The sequence below is a fragment of the Chelmon rostratus genome, chromosome 4, assembly GCF_017976325.1.
Source record: "Chelmon rostratus isolate fCheRos1 chromosome 4, fCheRos1.pri, whole genome shotgun sequence".
NCBI classification, from domain to species: domain Eukaryota; kingdom Metazoa; phylum Chordata; class Actinopteri; order Chaetodontiformes; family Chaetodontidae; genus Chelmon; species Chelmon rostratus.
The window spans coordinates 13,093,172-13,119,301 of NC_055661.1; the positions used below are offsets into that span (position 1 = coordinate 13,093,172).

At 41.3% G+C, this 26,130-nt stretch overlaps 2 protein-coding genes across 4 annotated transcripts in view; one reads left to right on the forward strand and one right to left on the reverse strand.

Annotated features, from left to right (window-relative positions):
* Positions 1-1,248: 1,248 nt before the first annotated feature.
* Positions 1,249-16,409, reverse strand: LOC121605544. 2 transcript variants are annotated; one of them, XM_041935496.1, is made up of 6 exons: positions 16,300-16,409; positions 7,653-7,967; positions 5,820-5,960; positions 2,955-3,004; positions 2,739-2,848; positions 1,249-2,610 (listed from the first exon to the last, which is right to left on the reverse strand). In XM_041935496.1, the coding sequence occupies exons 1-6, from the start codon at positions 16,337-16,339 to the stop codon at positions 2,571-2,573; spliced, it is 696 nt and encodes a 231-aa protein (XP_041791430.1). In that variant the 5' UTR covers positions 16,340-16,409; the 3' UTR covers positions 1,249-2,570. The 2 variants fall into 2 exon arrangements, with proteins under 2 accessions (XP_041791430.1, XP_041791429.1); XM_041935495.1 differs by lacking the exon at positions 16,300-16,409 and adding an exon at positions 9,153-9,368.
* A 445-nt stretch (positions 16,410-16,854) lies between these two features.
* mast3b (microtubule associated serine/threonine kinase 3b) overlaps positions 16,855-26,130 on the forward strand; it is a 35,312-nt gene continuing 26,036 nt past the window's right edge. Inside the window, exons 1-2 of one of the 2 annotated variants that reach the window (XM_041934560.1) lie at positions 16,855-17,133; positions 19,666-19,755. In XM_041934560.1, the coding sequence (XP_041790494.1) occupies positions 17,087-17,133; positions 19,666-19,755 (137 nt within the window). In that variant the 5' untranslated portion in view covers positions 16,855-17,086. Of the gene's footprint in view, positions 17,134-19,665; positions 19,756-23,595; positions 23,965-26,130 lie in introns of those variants that run through there. The other variant, XM_041934561.1, reaches the window with a different exon arrangement.

Consider the following 26,130-nt stretch of genomic DNA (forward strand, 5'->3'; position numbering starts at 1 on the left):
CCTCGTCCCATCATTTAACAAGCCTATCAGTATTATGCTCTTTACAACTCTGCAAGCTGTCATAGATGAGAGAAAAGCTTTGTTTAATGTGAAATTAATCACAAACTTCCCGACTGGTCCCAGCAGGGTTGCATCTTGTGTTAACTTGTGCTAGTAATGTGGCAGTGGTAGTATTTTTGTGGAAATTCAGAGATGTTTCCGACTTGTGCAAAGGACATAAGAACAACATTATCATCAAACAAGCCTCAAATCACTCTCAGTCCCTATTATGAGTGGGGGTCAGGCATGAAAAGGCATCCTTTCTCCCTGTAAATGTATTCATATCTCACCAGAATAGCGTTTTGAAGCGCGTTTTGAAGTCTCTTTCAATCTCTTTTGCTAGCTTCTAAGGAATATCAATAAGTCACATCTGCATAGGATAGAGCAGCCGGGGTGACGCAGTCATTTTTATTTAATGTATTCTACCAATCATGAAATCAGCAAATCCATCCATCTTCTGCCAACACTGCTGATGCCTTGGTGTAGTCTGTGAAAATGTAGTCTCAATAAAGTCCTAATATTTAGGGTTATGGTAATCCCAAAGCACAAAAATCCTGAAGTAGACCAGGAACACGGAAAGTAATGCAGGTTTGCAACTGGCATAGCCATTGATTTATCAAGGTCATCTTATATCCCAACAGGGACCCAAAGGTTTGAAAATGGTTTGTATGGATTCCTTCGGGTAATGAACAGCAAAACATTATCAGCATATAATGCTAAACTGCTGTGACTTTTGATGGCCTCTGGTCCTTTCAATGGCCAGTACAAAAATAAGTGGGGATATAGGGTGCCCCTGGAGAGTCAGTCTATGTAGATAATATGTTAGCGTAATGAAGTTAATGAAACCTTCCCCTGTTTTTTTTAGAGCTTCCTGTTTCCTGGCCATATTATAAGAAATTATGACTCCCTTCCTGTAAGCTTTGAGCGTATCCCATAGCGATGCTAGATTTGCGTCTTCATTATCATTGATGGTCTTTCGTAAAGGTCACAAATGAGTGATTACTTAAAAGTGACGAGTTTCAGATGCCAGTGGCATGCGTGTTGGTCTTTATCTCACTTTGTCTCATCATCAAAAGATGTCTTGTCTTCGTCTGCCATCGAAAGGAACATATTTGTTCGCATGTGTTTCTTACATGAGGCTCATAGAACCAACACTGATGAACAAAAGAAATTAATCACTCACAAAACATGAAGTTTATTGCAGTATTTTGACATTCATTTCAAAATAATACATGCATTTCAAAAAACAGTTCAGTAGTATTTGAAATGACAACTGGTAAGTTGGTAGATTTCAAAATTGACTTTTGCTATTTTACCAATGAGGTTTTCAGAACAGAGAAGAAACACACACCCTGTTAATGATCGTGTTCCATCGTGGCTGCCTATTGAAAAAACACACACACATCACGTACTATCATGGCTTGTTATTTTTCTTCCTGATTAACAACCAATATATAACTGGCTGAATAACCAACCTGCTGATATGCTGGTGAGTTTAACTCTGTCTAATACATGAATAATACACATTAGTAACATCAGGATGTGGTATTGAGAACATAAATCAATACTCTGTCTAATAACTCTATCAAATCGTCAGTAAGCACCTGCCAGAAGAGAACTTCAGAGGCCTTGCAGAGGAAAATGGCAGTGAGATAGTGTCAGATAGTTGTTGTTTGTGTCAAACTGGTGCAACAGTGTCAAACTATCACCCTACAGTAAGTGGAAAGTCATGCCTGCGATCTGTGAATATACAGTACTGTTGAGCTGTAACGGATCTCTATAAATAAAATTTCACCATTTCCTGAGACGGTTTCATTTCACTAATGATTCTTAGTTTTGTTTACTTTATCATAGGAAAGGCAATGAGTCAAAACTGTGCAATGATGAAAAACACAGAAAAAAGATGATAATGACTAAACTTGAAACTCAACAGGAGCGTGTAAAGACATCACACCTACTCACTGAAGATAAAAATATTATTAAGAAAGTCAGACATGTCAGGAGGGTTCAGCAGTGGAGTCCAGATTTAATCTAGAAAGGAACATCAAAGCAGAAACGGACTGAGTTTCATTTTGGAAATAAATGACAGTGAGCTTTAAAGACTAATGGTGTCTGTTTGCCTGCAGCAGGACGGCGAATATGCAACTCAAATTAAACTGCAGAGCCCATGTCCATCATTATGAGGGAGCATGTCCTCCAGTGTAACAGTGTGGCTCATTGGTGTGCAATGGAGGTCTATGGCACAGAGGAATAAGATATGTCCGACTTTGGATAAGCAGGAAACACTTGCTAGTAGGATCCATTCATTTAGTCTTTTTATGCCATTTGTTATAACAACAGCACATAATTTCACCATTATGTGCTGAAACGAATAAAGAGAAAACAAAAACCAAAAGTGATAAAAAGGTTCTGGCGTGCTGCAGCAAGTCTCAGCATTTCAAACCTTGACACCACTGACAACAAAGTGACATCTATACATATTTACAACCCATGCAGCAGAGTGACACTTCCCCTCCAAACTCTTGTGCTTTTTATTGCAAGGAGCACACAGGCTGGGAGGATTCAGCGTTGCTGTAGAAAAAGTATTTTTAGACAACATGAGCCATCTTGCATACCTTTACTCAAACAAAGAAAGACCAGCTGCTTGACATTTGGCTGTGCACATTTATCTTTTTGGGAGATAACTGACAGTAGCGTACTCTGTGTCACTTGGATTCATCTCCAGAACTTCCAGAGGTCGCTTGGGAAAGTCCAGGACGCTGTAGACCAGCGAGGTTGCCGGCACATTCTCAGATGCCTCAACCGTTTCCTGCAGAGACACTCAGAGTCAGGCTGAAGAATTTCTGGAGATGTTTTAAATATTTGCTTTGACGTTTACATCTTTAAAGAATTCGAAAGGATAAGTGCATTCTTACTTTAACTGTGGGATTAGAGCTTTGTTGTGGTGGCGGTTGGTGTTGTCTGTCTGTATCAGAAGCAATACAGGTGAAATATTAGATCAGTCAGGCAAATAATCAGCTTAAGTACTGCAAGACATGTGGATTTTCATTTTTACCACTGATCAACATTTGAAGCTAGTAAAATTTGAAGTTAGTCGAAGGGAAGGAAGATCAAATTTATAGTAATTCCTGGATTCAAAGTGCGTTTGCCAGGTTTGGTATCATCATGCATCTATAAAGATCTTTGCTAAAGCCTCTGCTGAGTGACCATTCCTAGCAATGCATGATACAGCTGGAGATGCTGCACAGAAGTACTGGAACAAACAGACAAACTGTAGTTTGTCTACAGTAATAGTTCCAGCACATTACTTCACATAAACCAGAAATGATTGTTTTTATACTACACATTTAAAAAACAAAGTGTTACAGAGTGTAATCAGTAAGATTTGGAGGTGATGGTAGGTAGATTTTTCTATTTTTGACACAGCCAGACAAGCTGTTTCCCTATGCTTCCAGTCTTTACGCCAGGCTAATTGTTTCCTGACTTAATTCACAGACATGGGGTAACGATCTTCTTACTAGGGTAACGCTAGTAAGGATATTAATGCATTAACTGGTGATCAGGTTAATGGATTAACGGCCATCGCAGTGAAATACTAAACAATGAGCAGAATACACTTCTGTGTTGAATTCGGCTGTGATCAGATAAAACACAGTTTTTGCACGTCTGTGAGTTCTTGTGTGTTTGCGTAATTATGGGATTCATCATCCTTCCAGCCCACACCAATCAAAGAAGGCTGTTAACACAGATGGACTAGAGAAAGTTTACGTTTATTCTCCTTCCCACCCCTTCCAAAATGGAGCACGTGGGTACATGATGTTCTCTTTTGGAGACCTGACCATGGACAGTTTTATCACCTTGTCCCGCAGCTCCATCATCTTTACAGTGGAGCAGTTTGACCAGCTTGCAGAGCTTGTGAAATTGATGATTGAGTCACAGACTTTCGAACACAAGATAAATTAGTTGTATCTTCATCTTGCCCAGATTTAGAAAGCTCGCTTCTTCTCTGCTTTCTACCGCACACAATTTAGCCCTCCTCTCCAACGATTTGCTTATTTGTTGACCATGGAGCCACAGTTGACATGCGCTGCGCTGCGCTGCGCTGCGCTGCGTGAAAAGCAGCCCCAGTTTTATCTTGGTGCGCCACACTCTGGCATTGTAGGGCACATCAGAGTGTGTCAGAGTGTTGCTTGGTACAGAGGTACACCTGACGAATCCAAAACACTGACAACCACTGAAAAAAAGATGCAGAACCTCCTCCAAAATGTGGTGTATCTGATCACAGCCTTACACAGGTTTGTTAAATGAAGCAGCTGAGTGTCAGGGCAGTTTTTGAAATAGTACGTAGCAAGAAAGTCTATGTAGGGAGTTGGCCTGGGTGAATGCATGGGTCAAACACAGGGCTTACACACAGGAAAGACTGGGGTTTGATCCCTGTGTGAAAACAAAAGGCATCTTTGATTGTTTTGAGCAGTTATTTTAACCCAAACCATCATCTTTTCCAAAACCTAACCAAATAGTTCTGGTGCCTAAACCTAACTAACAAATTGTTTACTCAGCAAGTTTTATTTTGAAAGTCTAAAATTGCATATTTATCATTGCTGATTTGACCGTGGATTGAGAACAAAGATGGACGTGGTGCAAGCACCAAAGATACTTCCAACTAAAATATGCTGGTTCAAATGTTGAGTGTCACAAGAAAATGGATAATTTGTGTCCATGAACACGTACATGAATCCTGTAGATGAAATTTCACGACTATCTCACTAACTGCTGTGGTGAGATAGGCTGGATACAGCCTATTTTTAAAAAAACAAATAGTGGTTGAAATGTATTTTATTGAAGTGAAACCTGTGCACTCTGTTATAGTTTGATTAAGTCTGACTCTTAGCTCTACTCTGCAACACAGGTACAAACTAACAAGAAGAATCAGATAAAAGGGAAATAAGCTAGACAACGTGCAGACGAGTACAGTACGCCATCTGTCAGTGTGCTGAGTTGTTCATAGACCTGTTTGAGGAGTGCTATCTGTGGATAACGGTTGGACCAGGTTAGCATGACATGATACAGTAGCGCACAGTCAGCAAAAGCCTGCATTTGTATACACGTACGGGAAATCATCGAGTGTGGTATCTGAGGTCACAGGGGATGTCAAAAATATTTCAAAGTGGCAATGTTCCTACTCAAAGTAGGCCAGAAAGTTGTCTCTGAAGTGAAAGCGCATTGGTTATAGTGAACAAATAATGCTATTTTTTTCCACCCACCCCTCTATGATAGTAGGCACACCTACATTTGCATGCATTGAAGGAGAACTTCTTTTGAGAAGCTATGAATCATCACATGTATCAAAAGGATGTGAAACTGCAATCTAGTTTGCATTTTTGAGCATCTAACCACACAACAGCACACTTTTTCCATAGAATAACAATTATTCTTCTCACCTTCACTTTGTTGGCTTGAAGAAAATGTAACAAAAAAAAAAAAAAAAAACAACAACTAGCGACTAAAAACCCAAAACAGAATATAACACTGGCCTGCCTCTGGGTTTAAATTGATCCCAGTGATAATTTATGTCAGATATTGGATCATTGGTCTATCTCTTCTTCTTCAATAATTCAGCATTCAGCAGAGGACAGCAGGGACATAAAATTAATTTCCTGTTCTAGCTACATTACAAGCAGCCAGGGCTCAGTTGGCTCAATGCTTTGACACAGCACAGTGCCCCTAAGAGCCCTGAATTATCAGTTGTGGCAGAGTATATTTGGACCGTGACTCCTTACCTTTGCTTCTCACGAGACACCAGATCAAACATGGAAGTAATGCAGTCAGCAGCACCAAGGGTGAAACCACAAGGACAGTGACGATGTGAGAGGAAATTCCATTGTAGTTAGTTACTGGGATGTTATTCGGCATGGGAGGGACTGTGGGAGTCAAAAGGAAAATATGAAAAAATATACTCAGTGTTGCCGTTGCTAAAAGACACAGAATTTATCTCAAAGGAAACTTCTGTTTGTGTATATATCTTCCCAGTACAGTTAGACTAATACTATGTAATACTATTTTTCTGATATAAAGTAGACAAAGACATACGTTAACTGACCGTCTTAGCAGCAGGCGCATGAGTCTATAACCAACACAGACACTAACTCACTGCAGCGTGCCAAAAAGCATCTCTGATATGAGCCAAAGAGAAAGAGCAGCAGCTTTAACTAATTGTACAGTTTTCTTATTGTCAACAATTTCCATGAATGGACAAAAACCAACAATGCGACTTTCTGACTTCCCTTTGGACGCCCATTCCCTCGCCATGACAACAGGCTGCATGGATGACAATATTGGTCTGTTGGTTGGACCTACACAGAAATATTTCCACAGCTGTTGGATGCATTGCCATGAAATTTGGCAGAAGCATCCGTGGCGCCAGGAGGACGAATCCATCCGACTGGTGATCCCCTGACCTTTCCTGTTGCACCACTATGAGGTTGATGTTTGAGGTTTTGAGTGAAATGTCATAAACCTGCAAACCTAATGACATCCCCACGGCCACAGCTGTACTTTGTATTTACTACTATGTAGTACATGATAGCATACTGATACGCTAAACTAAGACGGTGAACATGAGAGGATGTTGTATTCAGCAGACATAATACAAATTTAAGTTACCACTACGATTAGGCAAAATGATATGAGACAATATAATTTTTCTATTTCTGGTTGTATTAGACCTTTGTGGTCAGTATTGCAAATCCATGCCAAGGACTACTTTATGCTAATATATATTTTTTTAATTTATTGTATTAATTTTGCATCAGTGTGACGAAATACCTTTTTCAGGTATTTAATTTGCTGCAACCAAACGGCCCGATTATGTTATCCATAAACAGTTTCTCAATAGGCTCTCTACTGGGTGGTCAGGAGGTAGAACAGGTCGTCCATTAAACACAGGGTTGGTGGTCTGATCTCTCTCTCTCTCTCTCTCTCTCTCTCTCTCTCTCTCTCTGTGTGTGTGTGAATGAGAGACAACATAACCATTTTGTCCTGCTAAGGCGGAAAAGCACTACAAGTGCAGTGTATTTACTACAACGTGATATATATCAGCACTGCATTTAAATACCTATACATATATCATGATAGAGGATTATATCCATAGAGCATGTTTATCATGATGAAGGCATGCCATCCAGTGAAACGATGGAGGTCTATGCAACAGAGGAATACTGAAGCTATATCAGCATGTGTTATTCGGGAAGTACTTGTTCACTACATCGATGGTTCTGGTCTTTTTGTTGGATTTGTTGACAATAAGAAAAAAGAGAATAGTACTTGCCTTCTCCTTTAAAAAATGGAAACAAACAGACATGTTTACATTACATTTATGAAGTAAAGGAGGTGGGCAAGGGGTAATTGTGTCAATGAGTAAATGTCAGCTAAATTTAGTTAATAGCATTTCATCATTAACATGGAGAAATCCAGCCACTATAATAAAAGCTGGATGTCTTTACGATACTGAAAGGTTAATGTTCTTATGCTGCACACTTCACAGACTGACACAGTGTCCTCCTTTAATATTGATTTGTATCGGTGTATTTTCTCGAAGCGTAGCCCATCAGTACCTGTGCTGCTTTTGTTCCCCTCTTGAACCATCAGCTGCACCTTGTTGCTTTCTTGGGCGAGTCCTGACTCTATGATGGTGGCCCAGTAACTTCCACTGTCATTTAGTTTGAGGTTTTTAATGTGCCAAACTACAGAACTATTTTCAGGGTAAATGTCAAATACATCTGTGTATTTGCCCAGTATATACTCAGCAATCTTTTTCTGGTCTGTTACGTAAACTCCAAAATAAGAGCTTTTTGTGAGGCTGACGTTAAATGTGAACTGAAGGCTGATGTTGGTGCCCACGATCCCAGTGACCGCCAGACGGCCGGGAACTGTATGGAGACAAAACAACAGTAAGTGTATGAGGAAGAGCGTGCAAAAGCAACATCTAGTAAATACTAAACAGGGCTAAAAAAACATGCTAAATGATAAAACTTAATGAATGCTTTCAAGCTGCTGTTCAACATCTTGGTAAATCAGTTAGCCATTATATCTAAAGGAGCAAGTAGCTAAATTCAATAACAAAGACTGAAAACCTACCTAAACTCCTGCTTAAGCAAACATTGCAGCTGACATTAGCTCAGCAGTTTAACTGCCATCTCAGCTTTTGACTTGAGTAGAATTAATGTGATTTGTTGGGATAAAACCACCTTTAAATGGCATATTAAACATCGTAATCATGAACTGAACGGAACTGAAGCGTGAACTGTATTCTCTTTCCAAATTTAAAATGGGCAACAAAGTTGACAGAATGCAGTTTGATGTTGGATTTCCCCCTTGCTTCCAGTGAAGAAAAGTGCAGTATCTGCATTTTTAGGTACTAAGTAGTTTCTATAGCAATGATATTTTTGGCTGTTTCCCCCTGCATGTGAGGACATGTGTCGTGGCAAATGTCAAATATGTGCTGTTAAAATGCTTTGTTATTATGTCTACCAAACAAAGTCCTGACTCTGAATAACACAGGATGATTCCTGTATATCACAAAGGTTGCTTAAGCTGTATTAAAGTACCAGTCACACTAACCATGTACAGTATTCTGTCATACCTATTATGAGCCAGAATTAGTTGTATTTAAAAATGAAGGAGTAAAGCCAATAATTTAAACTTGTACTTTTTTAGCACAGCGTTTCAAACTTTCAAACAAAAAAAAAAAGTTTCAAAAAGCTACAAATTAGCCACCTAAACATGTATTAAGCACTTTTCCCCAGTTTAATTTCCTTTTGTAGTAGCAAAACAACAACACCTAAGTCAAACTGAGAACACATCACTCAGAAACACAGTTACTGGTGTAAAAAAAATTAACTGCGTGGAACTCCTCAATACTGTTCAGTACAGGTCATTCATTAATGGCAGTGTGGAAATGTGAGGTATCGTTAGCGGCATAGTACCCGATAAGGACCGAAAAGGACAATAACAAATTAAACAAACCAGTCAAAATGAACCACTAGCAGGTGAAAACCCACAAAACCTCAGATGACAGAGTGAAAAACATTGACAGCCAAGAGAAGACATCTTACCGTTGAATACCATGTGAGCTACAACGATCAAAATTAACCTGAGAGGCTTTGTGACGATGTTGTCAACCATGATAGAGGAGCTGTGTTGCTTGCAGGCCCGGCGAGATGGCCCTTAAGTCTTCGAATTTTCTGATTCGTATAAGTCGCTTCTATGTGCTGAATGCTCTGTTTTGATATTTCCACTGAAGTGGCAGTTTGTGCGCCTGAGAGGAGGAAACTGCAGACAGGAACTCGTAAGAACACCGATTTATCTACTTACAGCATCACAAGCACCTCCTGTAACGGAAGACTTCAAAGACGTTCATGGACATGTGATGCAGACTGAGGAGCTCAGCTGAGGAAGCTGTCACTCACACAACGTGTGTAAATTCAGGAAGAGTAGATGGTTTCTATTCTATTTTAAGGGAAATTTTGAAGAAAACAGTTTCCAAGCTTACAAAACAGTGGACTTGGGAATGAAACCGAAAGCCCTCATATTTGTTTTTTAGTGAAGCGAGAGTTGTAAGTGTTGTCTAACCAATAGACTGTAGATTACTTATACATTTTGGATAATTCACAGACATGCTGTGAACTGAAAGCAAAGAAATGGTCACACTGAAAGCTGTGGACTGCTAGCTTTCATTCGTGTTGCAGTGGGAATTATTTTTTTCATCCTGTTTCGATCTTCACCGAATGTATGACTCAAGTAAAAACAAATTAAAATCACCACCCTGTTTGCAGTCCTTGATTAGCTCCATGATAATCAAACAGAGAACACTTACAATGCAACAGGGCTGAGGGGAGAAACCAAAGCTCTCAATATGGGGCTGGAGGAGACCAACACCAAGAGGAAAGAGACTGTTGAGTGCTGTCCTGCCCTAATAAAGATAGATCCGAGACTTAAAAGCTGGTATATGAAGGTCAATGACACAACAATAGCAGAGAGGAAGACCCAAGACCACAACCGTCAGCTGAAGGAGGCCCAAAGCTTTTTGTTTGGCTCCGAAATACATCATCAATATGGATCGCCAGCTGGAAGAGGCAAATATGCAATCCACGAGGGAGTGGATGAAGCACGCTTCCAGCAAGTACGAGCCTCTGCTGGAGAGCCAGGCGGCAGAGATTACCAAGTCTCAGAAGGCTGAGAGGGTGGCAGGTCCAGATCTAAAAGGAGTCCTGGAAAAGAAGAAGACAAAGTGGGTGGAGAGGGACAGCAGGCCCAGGTGGTGGAACTGGTTTCAGAGCTTGTTTTCATGCACTTCTGGACAAGGTATAAAACAGTAAGAGTTTATACCTTGTCTTCTTAGAGCGCTTGGGCTGGTGGGAAACCGCTGTTGATGTGGGCCTGTCCCCAGAAGGTAAATTAAAGCGGCTATAAACGACTGCAGCTATAAACAAATTCAATGAATTCTGCAAAATAAAATACATATTCAAACAAAGTCATACCTTCTACCTTTAATTTCAATGCATTTCAGTCAATAATAAAATGTTGCATGTTGAAACAGTTGTACTAAATTTAAAGGTGCAAAGCATAAACACTCGTTCACACACTCACGCTGTGGTTCCCAAACAGATTTAGACCTTCAATTAGAAACACACCTGCAAATTCAGCTCGAAATGACATTTCAGCTAAATAGTACAGAAACACAAACAAATAAGCCCCACGTTTCGACTGTTAGTAATACCTACACATATTGCGATGCTAATTGATATATCAGTAAGTCAGCCACACAAATGGGCGACACTTCAACCACAGGAGAGGAAGTTGGGGGCTTTGAAGTCTCAATTTGCTATCTTTAAGATAAAACATTGTCAGCATGTGTCATGGGGGGATTTGGTTGGTTGGATGTTTGGTTTCAGTGGTTGAAGGTGTTGGTCATTTCCTTGCAGCTCCTGCTCTCAGCCTTCCCACGGTATCACCACAACAAGCTCAGTGTAACTTTGTGTGGAGTAAGACCCCGTGTCTTGAACTACTGTCTACAACTCAGCTTCTGTCAATCAAAAAAAAAAAAAAAAAAAAATCTCGAAACAGCTGAATGTGTTTTCAGTCCACAGCTTCTCTGTCTAAAAGGGGGCAAATAAAGGGATTATTTAGTGATTCAGGGCGCCTGCTGTGGCTCACGTAACCAGTTGTTGGTTTTTCAGGAAAAAGGGCAGGAAAAATTCTTCTTCTTAAGATGTTTTGAACTTAATGAACAAGCATAGCTGTGTTTTTTCGTCTCTTGTGCAGACTTTCCACACAACTGAGAAAAGGTTACTTCTGCTTAGCTGAGATTATTACCGAATGAAGAATTTAGCTGTTGGTAATCACATTTGTAACAAAGATGGCTTCACTTCCCGTTTCTTCTTCACAATAAAAGCAGTGGCAGCCAAACATACTTATAACATGCAACACCAGGTTCATGGAACAGCAGCATTGTTCCCCTCATAAGCGGCTCACTTTGATGTTGTTGTGTGCCTGTTTGTCTCAGTTTAGTGGTGGATTCCCACTTTCTGATGTAAATTTTCTTTCTTTTCTCTTCTCTGGCACTAATGTTTCATCCTGTTCCCCTCATTTGCTTGCTACAGTTAATTAGTCATCGCATTGTAAGAAATCACCACATGCGTCTTCATTTGCTGACTCGACATGTCAACTTTGACAACGCGTTATTGTCCCCAGTCTCTTTAGTTCATTTTGAGGGATGTAACATGGGATAAGACTCATCCAAAAACTCTATATTGCTGCTTTATTTGCTACAAAAGAGTGTGCAACCCTTTTTAAATCTGAAGTATCAAACTTTAAGCTTTTTAAATAATAATGAGTAAAACAGATGCTCCTCTGAGGATATAAACAGTCACTGATTTATTCTGACTCAAATGGAGGTCTAAGTGTTTTGTTTCCTGTGTTTCATTCTTACATGTGTCATTCAGGGCCAATCAGAGTGCCCATGAGCAACAAGAGCAATTGATCTCTGTCTGAGATACCAAATCCTGTACGCTTAGATACTGACCTGTTATTATTGTCTTTCAACGCCATCTTGTGGACTTACAAGTATGATGCAAATCACTCGCAAAGCCCTGTGACACGTGACTCATACAAACACACATGCTCACACTTAATGCCACTCGCTTCCCTCGTGATGTGATTTCCGCAACATCTCTTGCACCATGTTATGTGCTGTCGTCGCTTCTGTTTTCTGTTGGTTTTGGTTGTTAAATAAGCGCCTGTAGGGGTCCTTTTCATCAGCTGTTCGCCTTGACATTGTATACTGATGCAGCATCCATTTGCCTGTATGATTTATTCACTTTCAAATAATTGAAAACATAGAACTCCCTCTCCAGTATATTTGCAGAGAGAGAGAGAGAGAGAGAGAGAGAGAGAGAGAGAGATCTATCTGACTGATGATGTGCACTTGAGCTGTTATTATGCTTTGTTTAGCATAAACTATTTGCATACTGTTGCATCTAATGCAGTTTGCGTTGATCTTCTGACGTGTCCATCACTGGAAATGAGGACATGCCCTTAATGATTCTTCAAGATTTAATTAGAGGTTGAATGAATGCATGAATGGTTTATCAGCCACAGCATTAATCTCCAGTAAGACAGTCTCCTCTTTTCCTGCAGCAGCGCTGACTGAAACAATACCTCACCTCACGTTTCTCAGGTGTTGGTGCACAGTGATTCCAGTGAGTCCTCTCGCTTATTATAGAAGCCTTCAGTATCCATGGGTGAAATGTGGGATGTGTGTAAGCCTCAAAATGCAATCTGTGGTTACCTAGAAAGCCCTTTTCTGAGTTTCTGCAGAAAGATGTTTCAGAGACGAAACATGCATATATAATGTAATTCAGTTGGAAGCATCTTTTGTGCCTGCACCATATCCACTGTCATTCTCATTCCGCAGTAAAGTCAGCAATAAATAAAGCTTCCTGAGAAACATTTCAGGTGACAGCCGCAATTTGGTGAAGTGTAGGGAAAGATTATGGTTTGGGTTAAATAAGTACTAATTTTGGTTTCACATGGAGACGAACAGGCCCCAGTGTCCTGACTGAAAGTCCTGTATTTCATCCCCTCTGTCCACCCCAGCTAGCCTGGCCTCCTCCCAATGTAGACTTTCTCTCCCTTTATACTATGTTCACGCAGAATGTCGTGAAAAAAGTGCAAGATTCAAGTCCACAAATGTAGATTAAATTTCGAGACTATCTCACAAACTGCCCTGATAATGGGCTGCAACACCAAGCGCTCTCTCACAAAGCCTGACAGTAGCTTTTCATGTCAGGTCGGCTCCAGCTCTACATCGCTGTGCATGCTACACTGAGCGGTGGTCAGTCAGTGTCCCCTGAAGCCCAATATCACACACTATGTAACCATGAAGGCTTCCCTCCTGCAGTCTTTGCTCCCTCACTTCTCTGTCGCCTCCTGTAAGGGAGGGTTCAGGATTCTAGCAGAATTTGAGGGTGTAGTAACATGTCTTAGCAGAATCATGTTTTAACCCCTTTTGGCATGATGTAGCATACAGACAATTGTGCTGCTTAGCTCCACAGCTATTTATATTGTATCAGACAGATCTAATATATATGATACTAACTTGCACTTTACAGACATTTACTGTGTTCTCTGCAGTTTCTACTATAGTCGCTCTGTATTTTTACATGGGTGGTTCAGCCGAGAAGCCAAAATAAAACATGATGTAATGGTAAAAACAGTCCAGTTCACTGGAGGCGGATTAAAGCATGTTCAACCCAAAATCTGACTTGGCTGCCATTTGCCGAGGGACATTTGTTGAAACAACGTTCAGCTAAGACTCATCTCACACAGCAGAGATGGGAGGAAGCACACAGGCTGATGGGAAGGGAAGAGCAGGAAAGCCCTTATCACCATGGTAACTGAGAAAGCGACTCCTATGAAATGCTGCTCTGGCAAAACAATTACCATGGAATCAGGAATGGAACCCCCCCTCCCCGCAGACACCACCAACAGTACACACCACTGGCAGCCACTGCCAACCACCCAACAGCATGCACATACAAATTGACACACACACACACACAAACACAAACACACACACACAGCAGGCTTTTTTCTGCTCATTAGGTTCAACAGGTGGATTCAGACACAAAGGCAAAGCCATCAGTTCCTCATAGTGATCCAGCTACATTATGCTTCAGACAGATGCCATTTCATGTTGGTGGAGTTATAGACAATTGTTTCAGGTCCATTTTTCATCCATGGGCACACTTCCTGTTTTGGTATCTTTCATAATCTTTATCTATTATTTGTCCTTTTGCAAGGAAAATTGTTTCCACCTTCAGTACAGCCTCAAGAATACACAAATACATCAAACTCCCCTATGTTATCACTGTTAGTTTCCTTCAAAATAAGTCATCAAAATTGGTGTAAATAGATAGACTGAGGCAAGAAATGAGGCACCTCTTTTTTTTTTTATTTGTACAATGCCAAAATGAAATAAGTGGTAATCAAGGTTTGAGACCACGACCAGGTGGTGAGTCACTAAATGTTTAAATGCCTGCTGATTGGTTGGTATGTATCTGACAAGCTTGAAGCAGTTGTAATCAGTATTTTTGGAATAATGTAGTGGTGTGACAATGTGAGTTTGACAATTTCAAAGTGGTGACTTGTAGTGATGAACCTGCAGAGAACTGCCACCTGAATCTGTAGCTCCCCTGCTTTACAGGGCTTTATAGCAAGTTTCAACTCACTGATTAACTGTCACTTCTCTCATAGTGTTGTTTTCATTGAAAAAGCTCTAAAAGCCCACTGCACACTACCTGCTGAGCACCAAGCATCAGTCGGACACAGTTAGTGAATAGCTGGTGAACATATGGACCACCTAAGTGTGAATCAATCACTTGGTGCATATTGCTTTCTTGTAAAGCAAGAGCTGCAATTCCTGTATGAAAGGTGCTATACAAATAAAGTTTATTCTTCTTATTATTATTTTTATTTAACAGCTAAAAACTCTGATATGATATTTCCCTGGGGACTTGGTGGAGACCAAAACAGAGCTGAAAGCGAGTCAGTATTGGATTTGCATTAATCAGTTAGACAAAACATGACTAAAAATGAATGCTAATGTTGCTCCATAACTATTGGATGTGTAGATAAGTAACTGTCTGCTAAGAAATTCATCATACCAACTTAAAAGAATAGAAAATACTTGAAAAAATACTTCAAATATGTCAGTGTTGCCTCTGATTTCTACTGCCTCCAAGTGGCCAAAAAAACACTTAATGTAGATTTAAGATGTGTTCCTTTTTCCTTTTTCCAGGATGTGGCACGCAAGTCAAAGTCAACTCCTCACTGAAACCAAACTACTATTTGCTACAGCTAGTACTGCCAACAATAATACGACTACCATGGCTTTCGAGGCAGTTAAGAATTTAAGAATTCCCACAGTAATCAAGTAAATACGCTGTATCATGTCAATCATGCTGGAGGACGACACTGGCACACTGACTCTGTGTGTTGGTGTGTGTGTGTCTGCTATCACTTTTTGCAGCTCAGCTTGGTTTCTGCAGAATGCCTTCATCTCCAACGGCAACCAGTGACGGCGATGACACCAGTGTCTTCCTGGTTGCTAGGGAGCTGGTGATGGTTTGCCTGGTTTCTATGAGCTTGACCCAAGTACAGCAGCCATGTGCGTGCACACACACACACAGCAGCCATGTGCGTGCACACACACACACACACAGAAAGACCCTATAGATTGGATGCTCCCAAATTGACTTTCAAGTATGCAATTACTGGATTTCACCACACACACACACACACACACACCTGCAGTACAAGTAGGAGAATTGACTTTCAGGCATACACTTGAAAACATACAAATCCACACACACACACACACACACTTATACATTAACACACTCCTACACATGCTTAGGAAGTCTACTTTCAAGCATGCTGCAAAAACGTGCACCTCATGTCTCGCGCGCACAGACTCGAGGAGCCTCGAATAAGTTATAGATGCTCAGAAACGTGATTTAGTTACACATGCACTGTGGCTGCACTCTCTCTCTCTCTCTCTCTCACACACACACACACACACACACACACACACACACTCCCAGCCTCCTTGGGGAAATTCACTCTGTCCATACAATTAATGGCTTCCTACACCACAGTCAGAAAATAAAGGCTTGAAGGGCAGAGCCTCCACACACTCACCTGCACGCGCGCACGGCGCGAGGCAGAGTGAGAAACGCATCCTGTGTGGCAGCTGTCACGGTTTCCAGCGGAGGTATTCCCCAGCCTCATCACGACCGGCAGCCTGCCGGTGTTCACAGCTCCGCTTCTTTTGGTCTCAGCGCGCAGAGACGGACCGTGTTAATGGATGAAGCGTCTCATCAAACAATAGTGAAAACTTTCAATGTTGGCATCGTGTCACTGTGTTGTTACAAGGTGCTTCATGACAGACGCACACGGAAGAGAGACAGTATGATCAGACATTGTGTTGTGTGAACTGACCAAGTCCCACTGTGTCCCCCTGCTATGAGGATGAGAACCGGAATCATCGGGTTTGAGAAGTCCAGCCCCATCGCCAACTTTTCCTCCGTCCTCACCCAACCTGCCAAATTGATTTAGCCACCCCCCTCCATCAGACTCCCCCTTTCCTCCCTCCCTCTCTTGCTCCCTCCCCGCCAGTCACATGGAGGTTCGCGGTGACCCGTCTCTCCCTCGGTTTTGTGGCAGTCGCTCTCCGGTGCGCCTTGGAGACAGACGAGAAGCGAAACGCGCGAAGCTGCCGCGGCGCCTCGTTTGCTTTTAGACGTTTTAATTGATCCATTTCCACGGAAAATCTCCCCGGAATCCGCTGAAGCCGCTGGTAAGCGATACTCTGTTAAACGGGTTATTTTTAGTCCCCTACCGCGGCGATGAGTGGCTGGAAGCCGGCTGTGAGACCCCGTGGTGCTGCGCTGTGGTAAATGAAGCCCCCGCTCGCTGTTCTGCAAGAATGAAGTCCAGGCGAGATAAGCTGAAGATCCCCTCATTGACTCTGGAGTAAGTTCCGCTTTTTATTTTCATCCTCTGGTGCAGGTGTGACACCGCAAGCTGTCACGTGAAACTGCTGTATTTTAAAGTTGTGATGTGAGTAAAATAATATTCATGTGCTTGTGTAGAATTCATGGTACCCCAGTGTAGACTACTCAAATGTCAGCAGACTTTATCAAAGAGAGTGGCTGTTCCAACCCACCACACGACTATCACTAAAGCTGTGAGACCAAAACAGCCGGATGGAAATGCAAATAATCTCTTCTGGTGTCTCCCAGGGTGATGACATTTGCTTGAGACTTCATTGTCTAGTTTACAGCTTCATCGCATGCTTGTTTTTTGTATTTTGAAGACAGGACTGTATTTAGCAGATTAGAGAAGTTACAGGTGTCTCATCAGTTGCCTATTTCTTAGGAAATCTGAGTATTATCAGTATTATCAGTAATACAGAGGCTCAACAGTGGCAGTTTTCATCTCTGCCTATTAATCTTTAAACCAATTAACCCCATTTGCAGAAAAATCCAGTTTCCCAACCTTGAACTGAAACTGTGTTTGCTCAAGTCATGGCTGGATAAACTTGGGAACTTGTAAAGCGGTTGCGTTATGAGTTGAGTTTTCACACATCTGTGTGCTAATCAGACCAAATGTTTTCAGACTTGGTTTTCAGAGGTACAGCTCCTGCCACAGTGTGAATGCTGTTTTCATGATGTTTTGTGTTTTTCCAGCTCTGTTGTCTCCCTTTTTATTTTTTTTAAACCTCACATGAAGTCCACACGCCACGATTCCTGCATGAATCACATGCTCCCCCTCACAGCACCGAGGCAGACAAATGGCTTTCAGTTTCTGGGAGAACAGATATTTTATTTCAGTGTAATTGCTAACCTGTGAATCCCATCTCCATCAAAGGACATGGCTGCAGTCTTATATCCACCCACTCTTCCTCCAGAATGAATGTAGCCTTTTTTTTGTGGGGAGGGGGGTTGGGGGAGAACCTGCTGCCCATTAGATGCTGATCTATAAGGCGTAGGAGCTCCCTGCTCACATGCTCATTCTCTGATCTATCATCTACCTCCTCCGTGGATCATCTCAGCAAAGCATGCGCTGTTTTTGTTTCATTTTTAGGCACCTAGCTGCTCCCACGCAGAGATACAGAGGAGGTTTCACTCTGGGCGAGCAGGGAGGGGTTCAGGGTTTTATTGGCGACAGGTGATAGGTGCATCACCAGGCACACATTTGCTTGAAACAAATCTGTTTAAATTGTACTTTCTGCAAGCTATTCTAACTTGTTTGAGCATATTTAGACAAGATGTCTTAAAGCAAGTGTTTTAAATCCTTGTTAGGCGACAATGTCCATCATTTAATCTGCAAGTGAGGTGCAGCAATATGTTGGAATAAGCTGATACTACTGAACAGAATTCTACATTGGCTTGCCATTGTTGTCATAATCCTTCTGCTGTCTTGTCAAAGCAAGGTTGTAGCTGTGACTGCACGCAATTTCAGAGTCACCCCGAACGACCAGAACATCTGAACAGAAATTCAGTGTGAATGCCACTAATGAGTCAGTCGGAGATTTTCTGCTCAGTTTACATTCTGGACTGGAGTGTCCACCAAGTGCTGTCAAAATGGAAATGGAGGATGATTACTCACTCAAGCAGCGCTGAGGGCTTTGGTGGAGGGGTCTGTAGGAGAGGATGCGTCAAGACGAGATACAGCGTAATGAGTTGCATGTGTTGTGTAATTATGAGCCGACACTACAGAGTGAGGAGTCTTGGTGCAAGGAGTTGTTTTTCCTACCATCCTCCCTGCATTACTATGACAACACGTTCATTAGTGCTTTGGTAGCCAGTGCTGTGTTTAGCACTGAGAAGCCTCTGCAGCACTGAGACAATAGCGGCACTGTGGAGCCCACAAGGCAAAGCTTACATCTGAGCATGGAAATCAATAGACAACAGCTTGGGCGCTGGGTCAGCATCAAGGAGATATAGACCTTAGGATGGCTGAGCATGCATATCTTGATGCAAAAATAGTGTGTTAAGATGAGAAAAGGTAAAAAAGCACAGTGTGAGGGTGTTTTTTCTGTAGGGTGCAGAGGAACCCAAAGTGCATTGTTCTTGGGAATCCTTCATCGGAAGTCAGGCCTATATATCATAACATACAGTGTGCTGCCAAATGTCAGACGCTTGCAAAGGTTGCATTAGACGTTAAGTAAACAAGTGCTGCACAATGAAGCTTCCTCTATCTGCTGTGTTGACACCCAGCTGTCAACTTCCTGTGGTGTAAGAGCTCAGGAGAGGTTAGAAGTCAGCGAATCGGAAGCACCCAGTGTTGCGTCCTACCAACCTGTAACAAACAATGTTAACAGAGAGGCAGCATCATCACCCTGCTGAGACTTGGTGAGCAGCTGTCGCTGCTGGCCATTGCTGTCAGCCAATGAGATGCAGGCATGGACCTTGAAGCTCTGCTGCTGAAAGATGAGGGACGCCAGTGTGCTGAGGTGCTGAGTCAGCGCACTAATCTATGCGAACATATCTTGCCTTGCAGTTTGTCGCCCACTTGCCAGAGCCCCACCCTCCTGAGCCCATGCAGCCCCTGCAGCCCCTGCAGCCCCTTACAAACTCTTCATCCCTGGAGGTAAGACAGGTCACACTCAGACTGTTTCTATGGACTGAATATGTTCACCACAAAACCAAGTAGCTGATCCATTTAACAAGTCTTGTCTTTGTAGCTAAAGCCTGAAAAAGATAATTCCTCTGTGCCTTAGAACTGCTCTGTTGTTCAAAATCTATAGAACACACATAAATGAGCCATACTGGTTGCACTGGATGACATGTTCCATCATTACCACGAATAAAGATGGACACTGTATCTTATTTTATTTCAATCCAACGTACACCATCCTGCTACCGCAAATACCCACCAGAGCCCCAAATATGTATTCTTCCGCTGCTGAAAATAGTCCCCGGCTAGCTTTTTACTGCCATTTGAGTCACATTGGCTTAAAACTACAGTGCCCAGCTGTTGTAGGAAATTCTTTAAAAAATGAAGAATGTTTTCTTGGCTCAATTATTTTCTTGGGACTTATTGCCAATAACAAAAGTATATCACTAGCCTTTTCCTTTTGCATTGTTTGTTCTCAGGAGAACTGGTCTGTGTTGGTGAACATCCGCTATTTCCTACTGCCAATAGCAAGAAAGATGCCTCACTATTTGTAGTGTCACAAATAATGAAGCGATAAGACTTTGAATACAATTTTTAGTGTGGTCAACTGGTAAGATTGAAAGTACGAAAGAAAGAGTAGATTGAAGCTTTTGTAGGGTCAGTATGACATCAACAAACAGTTATTTTATAACAGCTGCAGACAGCAGAAAGCTGTCCAGATTTTAAAACCCCAGTTGAACAGTAAAAGTAAAATTACAGCTGACCTATGTGTTAGCAAGTGGAGATTTTAAAGTGTAACCCCATTAAAAAGGGTGAAATATAAATAGAAATATGCAACAAATATGAGTTGTTTTTTCGTACATTAAGGTGCTTCTGTTTCGCCAGTGAAGACCTATCATTTATTAGTTGTCTCTCAGTCTATGTGGGTTGCTTGGCAACGGTGCTGGGTGCTGTGGAGGAAGGCAACACAGCAAACAGAGGCGGCTGCATGCAGCATGTTTCTGGATGTGTGAGCAGCGCTAGGCTGTCACACCACACACTGTACAGTAATGAATCCCATTCCTTCTGTTGAAAAATGAGCAAACGTTAATGGGACTGCAAAAATCTCTCAGATGCGGTGATCATGAATTCCTTAACACGATGCACTTTTCACACAGTCTGAGTAATCTGGTGCCACATTATGGCAGATTGCACATTTTTTGCCGCCATTCTTCACAGCATTTTGCATTGGAGACACCCCTGTTTTGTTTCACCATCCAGAAACATGTTCATTCTCTTGCATCAGATTCTATTTTTGCATGCAAGTAAATTGCTTCCCTTCATCAACCTTTGATTCTGATACACTGAATATGTAAAGGTTGATGTGTTTACAGCTACATCAGCATTCATATTAAGGGTGTAGGGAGATTGCAATATATATTGATATATGTAGAGTATTATATTAGCAGCATGAAAGCATGAATACAGTAAAAACAAATCTGAACTACAGACAAAGTACAAAATTGAAAAAAACAAAAACAAATAGTAAATAATAAATAAATTTTAAAAACATTTCGACAGTTTAGCAGCCATGACCAAAAAGTCACAATCACCTTCAAGTGTTTAAGCTTTGTGTAAGGTATAACAAATAAGTCATGATCTGATGACTTCTGTGGCTTATCGTTGATGTACAGCTGTAGTCGATTACCATGATTTTACCTGACCACACAGATGTGATTGCAGATGTGAGGATATTTTGACCTGAGTTCTAAATTTGATGGGAAGCCAGTGGAGGAAACCACAAGAGGGACGTACAATAACCAAAGTGAGATCAGACCCAGTCTCCCGGGTCATGGTTATGCAAGGAGGATTTAATCTAGGGCCACTGGACTTGGTTGTAGATACTTGAAAACGTTTTGCCTGTCATCCAAGGGGCTTCCTCAGTTGTAACTGCCTGCTGGGGAGTCAGTCATGGAAATGTTAAGAGCAGGAAAGGGAGTGACTCCAAAAATGTGCTGCGTTCTGATAATAATTATCATAAATACAGCGCACATACACTTCTCACATTACAAATACATCTGTATACGGATAGAAAGCAAAATGTATAATACTTTTGATTTAAGTATTCATAAGTTTTTAATGTATTCATCAATTCCTAAAGTGAGAGACTTCATTATGAGAATAGTCTCCTTGCAACCTATAGGAACTGACCTCTGTTGTATTTAATGGGTTTGCTGTTACAGACTCCTCCACCAGAGAATATACACTGTATGTTGTTTTTTGTTTTGATAGAAATTGCAGTTAAAACGCTTCATTGCGGCCTGGGCTACATGCAGTGTAAACTCTTGGGATACTATATACAATGGAATATACCACTCTTTTAAAGTTTTGCCAGAATTCACCCTTTACCAGACTCCTAATGGTATAACCCACCAACATATTATGCTGCTTTTAAGTTCTGTAGGAAATTGCAAATACAGCGTGAGTGACCAAAAAGGTAAACCTGAACAGTGTTTCTGACTGTTACTAACTTTGATCAAGTCTATGGTAATATCATGCAATGAGTACAGATTGATGTATATATGCCATATATTGCTTTTTTTCAAAATTGCTCTCAAAACATTCTTTAGGGTTCCTTTCATCAAAAAATAAAAAATCCTGTCTCAAAAACAGGTGACATCTGATATATTCTTGAAAAAGACTAATGCTGTTGCTGATGGGTGACATCGACTGATGTAGCATATTGTGTGACAATTTCACAACCAGTTCATTCATCAACACAGTTCAGACGGTGAAATTCACACAACCCATTCCTTACATATTCATCATAGGACTGCATCCCAGTTTTTAGTTATTCATTCAATTTCTGAGATTAACAGTTGTATAAATGTGCAGAGGGGTAGCCATGCTTATCACCAATGGTGTGAATCTGCTGAAGAAAACAGATAAGTTGGAGCAGAGCTATGATCATCTCCACCACGCAGCTGTGTTGTATCGTCCAACGAATGAAGCCTATAAATAGACAAGAAGTTAAGTAGAGAAAGTTTCTGCCTGTATTCAGCTTTTAGTTGTTTTGTAGCACTTGTGCGATGTAGGAGTCACTGTGGCGTTGAGCTTAGTTTCACTCCTCCTACAGTCTTTAGCATCCTCAGTTCTTTAGTCTGCTCTCCTTTGCAGAGTGATCAGAGCTGTAACAAAACATGTTGATGCCTTAAACTGCTGTTAAAGTAAACTGAAAACTGCCTAATTGTTGCTTCAAAACAAACAGTAAATAAGTCGAGTAGAGTAAGTTGATGGTTGATGAATTGATCAGTTGATGAATGCATGCACAGAAAATTGTGTCTTTGCATGATATTTATTTCGTTGTATGTATAAATGATGGTAATGTTGCTCTACTCTATTTTTGGAAAGCCTTTTTGACATCTGCCTGGAGAGACAGAAACTTATTCTGTTTGCACCCCCCTCCTATTTATATAAATAATATATAATGAAATTATGCTTTGTAGGTGAGGCAGCACTCCTATGAGCAATTTAGCTTTTTCCTTTAGTTTTTAAAGCCTTAAAATTTGATTATCATCAGGTTTTGACTCTTGGCAAGGCAAAAAAGCAACTGGCAGCTTTTCACTTCCGGCTTTGATAAATTTAAATGGCCATTTTTTCTCGCTATGTTCTGTCACTATATGGACTAAATGGTCTATTTAGCAGATTTTTGCAGCGGCGAGGAGCCGGAGGTAACGAGCGGCACTTGAACATAGCATCAGGCTCGCGCTTGCTCATACTGATTCACACGCAGCCAGCAGCGTTTGTGTGGTCAAGCCCGAGTGTTGCCGCTGCTGTGAGGACGGTACTACACACTAAACAAACCGACATGGAGGTGATGTTTCGGTGACAGGACCGCGGTCACACAGCCGACCAGAGGATGTAACGACAGCTCCAGAACCAGAGCTGCACGAGGCAGACGACCTCGGTGTGAATACAAAAGGAACCGCCGCGGAGGGGAGACGATGGTGGGGAGAGCAGCAGCAGGGGGAGCGGGTTACTCATCGACCCCAGCTTCAGTTTTGTGAAATCACCATTAACTTTGTACCGGGGCTATTATACAAGAAAGTCCTCCAGCATGTCGGATCCGAGTCACTGGTCTGCGGTGCCGAACCAGAACAAGTCCCATTTTGTTCCTGGAGCGTTGCTGAAACGCTCAAAAAGGTAGTTATCAAGAGTTGTTCTAGGCTATGGAGGTTCACGCTCAAGCTAGTTGAACAGTTCATTTTTGGCTTTTGATATGTTAAGATGCTGTCACGTATATTTTATCACTCGCGGCTGGTCGTCGCATAACGTTAAACTCACACGTCTTATTTAACGTTAATGCTTTCATGGGGACGTTTTGTTAAAACGTTCCCAACATAAGCTAACTTAGCTCCTCTTAGAAAGCCGATTGCTTTGTCGCTAGTTGACGTTAATCCTGTGTTTGTTCAGAGTAACCCCTGAGTTTGTACTGATACACGGCTTTTGTCCAGAAAACAACGTAACTGAAAGCAGCTAATACACTTTGTTCTCAGTATTTGCTCTAAAATGAATATTCTCCAAGGTAATGACTCAAATATCAGACAAAGTGTACAGTTCTCTATGTTGAAATTGAATGTAACGTTAGAGCAGGTCTTTATCCTACTGGATAAAGGGAAACTGTAATTATAGGTGCAGTTGACACACAGACACAACTGCGTGGATGGACGTCACTGAAAAAATGTGTTTTATATGAAGAAAAGCCTTTATTTTTTACTTCTCTGTTTATATTGGTGACTACTGGAGGTCAAAGTTAATTGTTTGTGGTGTTTACTGATGACCGGAGATAAAACCTGCAGCTGTTCACCCTCAGATGATGCCATGACACCCACCGAATGTACTGATTTCTACTACTAAGACTGGTTATTAATGTATCTGTGAATTATCCTTTTGATTTGTAGTCTATATATAATGTCTGAAGTTAATGAAAAACGGCCATTACAATCTCCCAGAGGCCAGGTGTTCAGATCGCTTGTTTTGTCTGACTAGCAGCTCCAAAACATAGGATATTTGATTTGCAATCTAGTAAAACACAGAAAATCAGCAAATCCCTCACATTTGAGAATTGGGAAACTGCAAATATCTGACTATCTTTTGGGCCTGCCACTTACATTATTTTATTGATTAATCTGCACATTACTTTCTAGATTACTTGTGGTATATAAAGTGTCGATCACAATTTACCTTAGCCCGAGGCCTTCAAATTCCTTGCTTTATTCTGTAAACAATCGAAATGCTCAAAGATGTTCAATTCACAGGCTATAAAACAGAAAAAAACAGCAAATATTCTCATTTGACAAGGTGGAACCAGACAGTGTACTGTTCATTGATCATCAAAAAAGTTTGTTCATGTTCTGTCAGTCTAATAATCAATTAATTGACGAATCACGTGGGACTGTTGTGGACTTGAACCATGATGTCTCATAGTGGAATCTGAAAATGTTACTGGTCCAAGTTTGCCCCTTCTTTTCAAAACCAGTGGATTATTTAGCAGTTCCTCCCACCAGTCCACACACACACACACACACACACACACACAGAGCCTTGGACATCTGTGGCCCAAGATGTGCCTGCTGTTGCTGTCTGTGCACACAGTTCCTTCAGCCTTGAATCTGTTGACAGGAGGTCTGCTCTTTATGTTTTGCCTGTCATGAGTTTCCCCTCTTCAGCTGATATGGCCATGCTGGTGTGTCACGCATCTGCCTGCAGATTGAAGTAGTAGTTACGTAAACATTTCTCAAGGCAGAGTTGCTCTGAAGGCGGAAATAATCTCATCGGTTGAGTTAAATCTCAGTGGGCAGAGTCAAAGAAATCTCAGTTCTTCTTACAAAGTATCATAAGCTTCATCTGTACCGGACCATGAAGTTTGTGTTTTATAAGTGTTCAAAGGATTTTCATTACTTTAGTTCTGCTTGCGGTTGACAACATCATCACACAAATGCATTGCTGTTTGTAGATCAAAATGTGAATATAGTAAAGTTAAAATCTAACTTTGGCTTTATGATGTTTGGATGCCCACCAGAGACTGTCTCCTACGCATGTGTGTGATGGAGATGCAGGAAGCAGATATTATGCAGCCTTGCATTCAGCTACTGTCTGAAAAACCTTCCAATATCTATCAAGTACAGCTTAAACAGGTAGTCTGCAACTATTTTGATAATCAATTAGCAGTTTGGAATTTATCAAGCAAAAATAATGAAAAATGCTACACATTCTCAGGTTCCACTGTCTGAGCTGGCAGTATTTCTTACTACTTTTTCATATGTAATGGTAAACAAAATAATTGTGGGTTTTGGTCTGTTGATCAGA